Genomic DNA, 6,195 nt, shown 5'->3' with positions numbered 1-6,195 from the left:
ACAGATAAATCTTTATCTTATCTTATCTCGTCCCCTATTGGTGTATTTTGTAAATAACCTAATTCCCTCACTGTCTATGTATCTCCTAAGCATAAAGGATGAACTACTTATTTGTTTTATATACTTTTGTTTTGTTTGAGCTTAGTTCGGGAGTTATGTTTAGCATGTATTTTTTTGTCTTTTGGTTTTATGTAGTGATTAGGTACCACTGTTCCTTGTAGGGTGGCTGGTTTGGGTTTGATACTGTGAAGGTAGCCACAATAACTTTGGTCATGAATGACTGTGCACAACATCACACCATTGATGAGTCTATTACAGCCTGAAGCTCACACTTTGGCAGTGCACATTCTGTTCCTCCTTGCACAAAGGACCAGTTACTGGTCCTCCTAATGGCTTAAGGATCATATATTGCACTGTCCAGCTCTCCTAGAGTAAATGCCTGTCTCCTGCAATATCCTCCATGTTCTTGAAGACTGTACTCAGAGGCAGTTCTAGCAATGGGATTTATTAATGGGACCTCCTGGAAGAAATGGGGCTCCTCTGCCCCCTCTGTAGGGCTAAGGTGTTGTTTTATACAACCAGTAGTGACTCTGATCCTAGGCAAACGCAAAACTAATGAAACAGTGAAAAAAAAAAAAAGGGGGGGGGGGGGGGCTTTTGTAAAAGCATTTGTGTTTTGGGAGTTGTCTCATTCTAGGGCACCAGCTGTTAATTTCACTGTTTGAATTTTGGATTCGTTTGTTGTAGTATTTTGAGTTTTGTACTATTTCACTTTTAGGCCTTAGTTGTTTAATTATCTTTACATGCTATATAGCATATTTGCTCATCTGTCTGCACACACATATGGACTTGAGTGTATGGTGAAACATTAAGTGTGTTTCACTGGAACTAAGAGGCCAAACATAATTACTATACATCATTACTGCACAATTACATAATACAACACCACAATTACAACACCACACCAGAATGCCCCCTTCACCCAACTTTACATTTAGCACACTTCAGACAGACAAGTACTGTCTCCCAGAAACTACCAAATCCAGACTCATTCATCGGCTTGCCAGATGGAAAACACATGTCCACTACTCTAGTTTCCAGTGGTGGTGTGCTTTATACTACTACATCCAATGCTTTTCTTTGGGCTTGGTGATGTAAGGGTTGGATGCAGCTGCTCAGCTATGGTAAGCTATTCCATGAAGCTCTCTACACACTGTTTTTGAGCTCATCTGAAGGCCAAATGGCGTTTGGGGATCTATAGTGATTGACACTACAGAAAGTTGGTGACCTCTGTGCACTGTGCTGTGGGATAATACAGTCAGACAGGTATAGTTCTCGTGCCAACCATCATACCCAAACATCCCTGTCAGATTGCCAGATGGCCAAACATCTGATGCTTTGTATTGTGCTTGGTAATGCAAAGCTCAGATACAGCTACTTAGCCATAAAAATCCATCCCATGAAGCTCTATTTGCACTGTTCCTGAGCACATCTGAGGGCTACATGGAATTTGGAGGTTTGTAGTGACTGACATTACAGAAAGTTGGTGTTCTCCATGTACTACAAGCCTCAGCATCTCTTGACTCTGTTCTGTGATTTTATGTGGCCAACCATTTCGTGGCTGAGTTGCTGTCTTTCCCAATCACTTCACTTTTGTTATAATACCACTAAAAGTTGACTGTGGAATTCACTGAGCTCCTCAGAACTTGTGAGAGATTCTTTTAGAAATGTTTGTAAAAGCAGCCTTGCCTGTCTAGGTGCTTGATTATATACACCCGAGGTTATAGAAGTGATCTGAACACCTGAATTCAGGGATTTGAATAGGTGAGCAAATACTTTACACAATTCAGTCTATTCTTAGGTCTGCTTACTTTTAGTATAGCTTTTGAATTCTTTTGTTACAGCTGAGATTTAAATCATTGGGTTTTCAGTTTTGATACCTCTCATACTTTTCTTTTATCCTGTTTTCAAGTTTGCATGTTAGAATCTGCTGTCTATGTCTTTACTTTGTGTTTTACCTTGTTAGTCATTAGTCTCTTGCACTTAGTGTTTACCTTTACTTCCCACATGTCTTGTTTTTCTAATTAAGTTCAGTTCCCAAGCATATCCTCTCTGCCCCAATCACCCCTTAGAGTACTTATAGTTGCCGTCTTCCCCTTTGTCTTTGTCAGAACATCTGGTCTCCTTGCCATAGTGTCTCCTAGCCCCCAATGTGTTTTAGCTTCATGTCCTAGTAGTGTATAGTTTCTGTACCCTGGTGAAGCCTATTTAAATTCTTTAGTCTTCCTAATTCCTGTGCTTGGGTGTTTCGTTTGGTTTTTGTTCTTAATGCCGAAATGCGTTAGCCCAGGTTTGAGTCCAACCTGCAGGCTTTTGCTGTGTCTCTTCCTTTGCTCTCGCCTCCTCCTTCCTGTCTACTCTTCACTGCTAAACTGTGAAATAAAGTCAGCCCTCCCCCACCACCTCAAATAAAAAAATGGTAGCAGTGTCTCCATTCTTAGTTGCATCTGAAATTCTCTTGAGCAATTCACTTAAAAACTGGGAGTGAATGTTGAGGTTTTACTGTCAATCACAGCTGATACAGATGTGCATGCTCGGCACAGCTGTCTCAAGTCAAACAAAATTCGAGAAATGAAAAATCACTTTGGATCTCTGGGTTAGTTGGCCTTTTATCTAACCTAAATCAGCCACACATGAAAAAACAACTCTGCTGCTGTGCTTGTGGTTTTGCTTCATGCAGCAGAAAGTTAACATGTATCTATGCTACTGAAAATGGGTCCTCTCATAAATCCTGCCTGCTCACTTGTGGAAAATCATAGTGGAAATTTTTCTGCAGTTTGTCATGCTTTGTGTTTTTCGCAGATGTGTCTTTCTTATAGATATCATTTAAACAGACATGCCATTCTCACATTAAAGGTTGATTTTCTGATAATTATGCTGAACAAAACACACTGATGTTTAACTATGTAATCCTGGCAGAAAAATTAGGTCATGTAAGCAACATTGCGGTCACACTGCCAAGAAAATGTCAGACCACCGACTGAATCACTGCAAGTTTCTGCCCCATCATTCCTTAGTCACAGAGATATTTTCATCCAAATTCCCTAGCTTATAAAGAAAGTATAGGTAAACCAAACTAAATGTTCCTTCCTCAAAGGCTGATTGCAGCCTTTCCTGTCTGTTTATCCTGAGTGTTTTGGCTGCAAGCTTTGATTGGAAACTCAAACATAGAGGCAAGGAAAGGTCAAGAATAATCTTGTATATTGTATCCATTCAGTCATAGTTTAAAGTGAATGTTGTTCTTTGAGTGCCTGTATTTAGGGGCTTTTACATACCTGCTTCAATCTCCTCAGGTGTTTTCTTTTTCTTCTTTGATTTTGTCTTTTCGTCTTCCACCACTTCAGTCAGCTTGTCTAACATTTCAGCATCCACTTCTTCTGCTTGTCTCCTATTCTTGGTCAGTGTTTGAGGTTCTCTCACCTGAACTCCAGCGAATTTGTTCTCCTTTACATCTTCTCGACCGCAGATCAGGGTGCAGCACAAAGTCAAGCCGACCCACAATATCAGCACCTCAGCCTTCATTTTTTCAATGACGGCACAGTACTAACTCGGATGAAACACACCAGACGTATTCCAGGAACAGCCCCAAATTTTTAGCTGTAGAAATAACTCACAGTGAGAAACATCTGACTTGCAGATGCAGGGAGTCGTCTATCTTGGGTCACCAGAATTTGAGGTCTTTAAGGAAACATGAAAGGGTACGGTTCTGCAGAGAACAAATGGATGAGCTGAGGGAGGACAAGAGCGTCTCCTCCTCCCTGGTGGAGAGTCAGCATGGACACAGGAAGAAAACTTGAATACTGAAAGTTTCAAAGCAGTCTCCTGACCGTGCGGGACTGAGGAAACTGCATCTATTTGGAGTAGATTTAACCAGCAGCAGCAGAGCAACACACCTCCCAGCTTTCTCCTCCTCTAACTCCTCTCCCACATACTCAATCACATTTCTCCTTCATGGCCCTTCACCCCCTTTTTCCCCTCAACTTCTGAGCAGAGGGGAGGAGCATCTGCCACATGTGACATTCCTATGGGGAGGCAGGAGGATTGTCAGAAAGAAGTGCTTTGCATTTGTTTTCAGAGTGACAAGGGGAATAAAAATATACTAAACCCAGTGATATTAAATATCAGGAGTTTATAAACTCAAAGTGATTCAAAACAAACTGCAGCTCAAAATTCTAGAAAAAAGTATTTTTTCAAGTTTGCAATTAAGTTCAGTCTAATTCACTTTCATCTGTCACCTCTACGAACAACAAGATGCCTGAAAGCTACTATTATGTGTTTTACTTTATGAAACAGAGGTGAAAATCACATTTCCAAAATTTGACTTTGACTAGGAATACAATTGCATCATGGTACCATACATGTTCCTTCATAAAGCTCTTTCCTCTGACACACCCACAAAGAAATGCACACATGTCATCATTTCAATACACACAAATTTGCTTGCCCACATACATCTCATATGTGTGACCCTTAAGTGACCCCTGATCTCCTGGTTCAAACATGATTCTGGGGTCACTCTTATCGAGTCCACAGTCCTTACTGAAGGAATGACTATAACTGACTATAACATTCTTTCCTCCCATAAAACGATCTTTTGCACATTTCCTGAAAGTTAGTGTAATTATTATTTTTTGCCTACTTATATCAAGATGCAACCCTAATCTCCTAATCTCTGTTTCAACACACCTTATTTGAATAATCAAAAGGGTATCAAATGTTACAGCCATCTGATAACAAGGTCTTAATTTGAATCAAATGTTTTGGAGCAGGGAAACACAATGAAAAGCTAAAACAAACAGCCACAAGGACCAAAGTTTAGAAACACTGCTTTAACAGTAAGAAAAGTAGACTAACTGCACAATGTTTTACTGAGGCAACATATCAAAAAACACTATTTTAGTAAATATATAAAATCAAAATTTGTCAATAAATGACAAAATATACTTCTCCTGATATTAATGTACATATTTGCTAATATAGTTCTTCCAATTTAAGCATAGGATGCGGTGCCAATTACTGCTAACCGGATTTGGTTTCTGAAAGAATTGCTCGACCCCAAGGTCAAAAATGAGACAACGCATGGTGTCCTCTGAAATGTCTGTAGGTTTTTAGTCATCCTGGTCACGGTAGTCTAAGGAGCTTTGAAAGGAGTCCAGTCGCTTTCTTTCCAGCCTCCTTACACTGTCCTGGGAGATCTCCCCCCCCAGATCATCACTGAGCTTTTGGCCAGTGTATGATGCAACCTAGTAGTGTCAAATGGACTAGAACAGCGGTCCCCAACCCCCGGGCTTCGGACCGGTACTGGTCCGTGAGTCGCTTGGTGTCGGGCCGCGAGAGTTGAGGCTCAGGTGTGAAATGGTTTTCAGGGTTTTTATCGATTTTCAGCGTTATTTTGTTATCGTTTTTATCGTTAACTGGGTCTTTACGTGTGTTATGAATAAATCTTCTTTTTTTTTGGTACCGGTACTAGTTTTATTTTGTTGTATTTATCCGCGACACCTTAAAGGCCGGTCCGTGAAAATATTGTCAGGCATAAACTGGTCTGTGGCGCAAAAAAGGTTGGGGACCGCTGGACTAGAACATAATGTCCCAGAGATGTTCTACAGGATTTAGGTCAGGTGAGCATGGGAGCCAGCCAGTGGTATGATTCCTTTGTCAACCAGGACCTGCCTGCATACTCACATGAGGCCAAGCATTATCATGGGTCCAAGGATTTTCTTCTGATACCTAATGGGAGTCAGGATGTTATTGGCTAGTCTGTAGATATCTGTGCATCCCTCCATGGATGTACCTCCCCAGACCATCACTGGCCCACCACCTACCTGTTCAAGCTGACTGATATTACAGGCAAAATAATGTTCTCTACAGTCTGCAAATTCCCCTGCTGATTAAACTTCTTATAGAAAGTCTTCTAAGAAATAAATATACAATGTTAACTTACAAAAAAAAACAAATTACAATTGTTGCCATGGTCTGGGTAAGTGGTTGTGCAGTTTTTCCAGTGTCAACAACTCCACCTCCAGGTGGAGTTCTTATCAAGTGCACCTGCAGTTCACATCTGATGATGATCCACCGACACTATTTAAGCCCAGCACTCACAATCGGTCTTTGCCAAATTGTCTGCTAACCACATTA

At 40.8% G+C, this 6,195-nt stretch overlaps 1 protein-coding gene across 2 annotated transcripts in view; it reads right to left on the bottom strand.

The window, feature by feature from the left end:
* The window catches only part of aebp1a (AE binding protein 1a), a 25,564-nt gene extending 21,559 nt beyond the window's left edge, over window positions 1–4,005 (bottom strand). For both annotated transcript variants that reach the window (XM_086301649.1, XM_086301650.1), the window contains exon 1: window positions 3,336–4,005. In XM_086301649.1, the coding sequence (XP_086157775.1) occupies window positions 3,336–3,582 (247 nt within the window). In that variant the 5' untranslated portion in view covers window positions 3,583–4,005. The remainder of the gene's footprint in view (window positions 1–3,335) is intronic.
* Window positions 4,006–6,195: the final 2,190 nt, after the last annotated feature.

The sequence above is a fragment of the Aulonocara sp. 'chitande type north' Nkhata Bay genome, linkage group LG7, assembly GCF_057382095.1.
Source record: "Aulonocara sp. 'chitande type north' Nkhata Bay isolate Kocher_YH1m ecotype deep benthic linkage group LG7, A_spYH_male_GT1.1, whole genome shotgun sequence".
Taxonomy (NCBI): Eukaryota; Metazoa; Chordata; class Actinopteri; order Cichliformes; family Cichlidae; genus Aulonocara; species Aulonocara sp. 'chitande type north' Nkhata Bay.
Note: the sequence above shows the minus strand (reverse complement) of the source record. Positions and strands in the feature narration are given on the sequence as shown.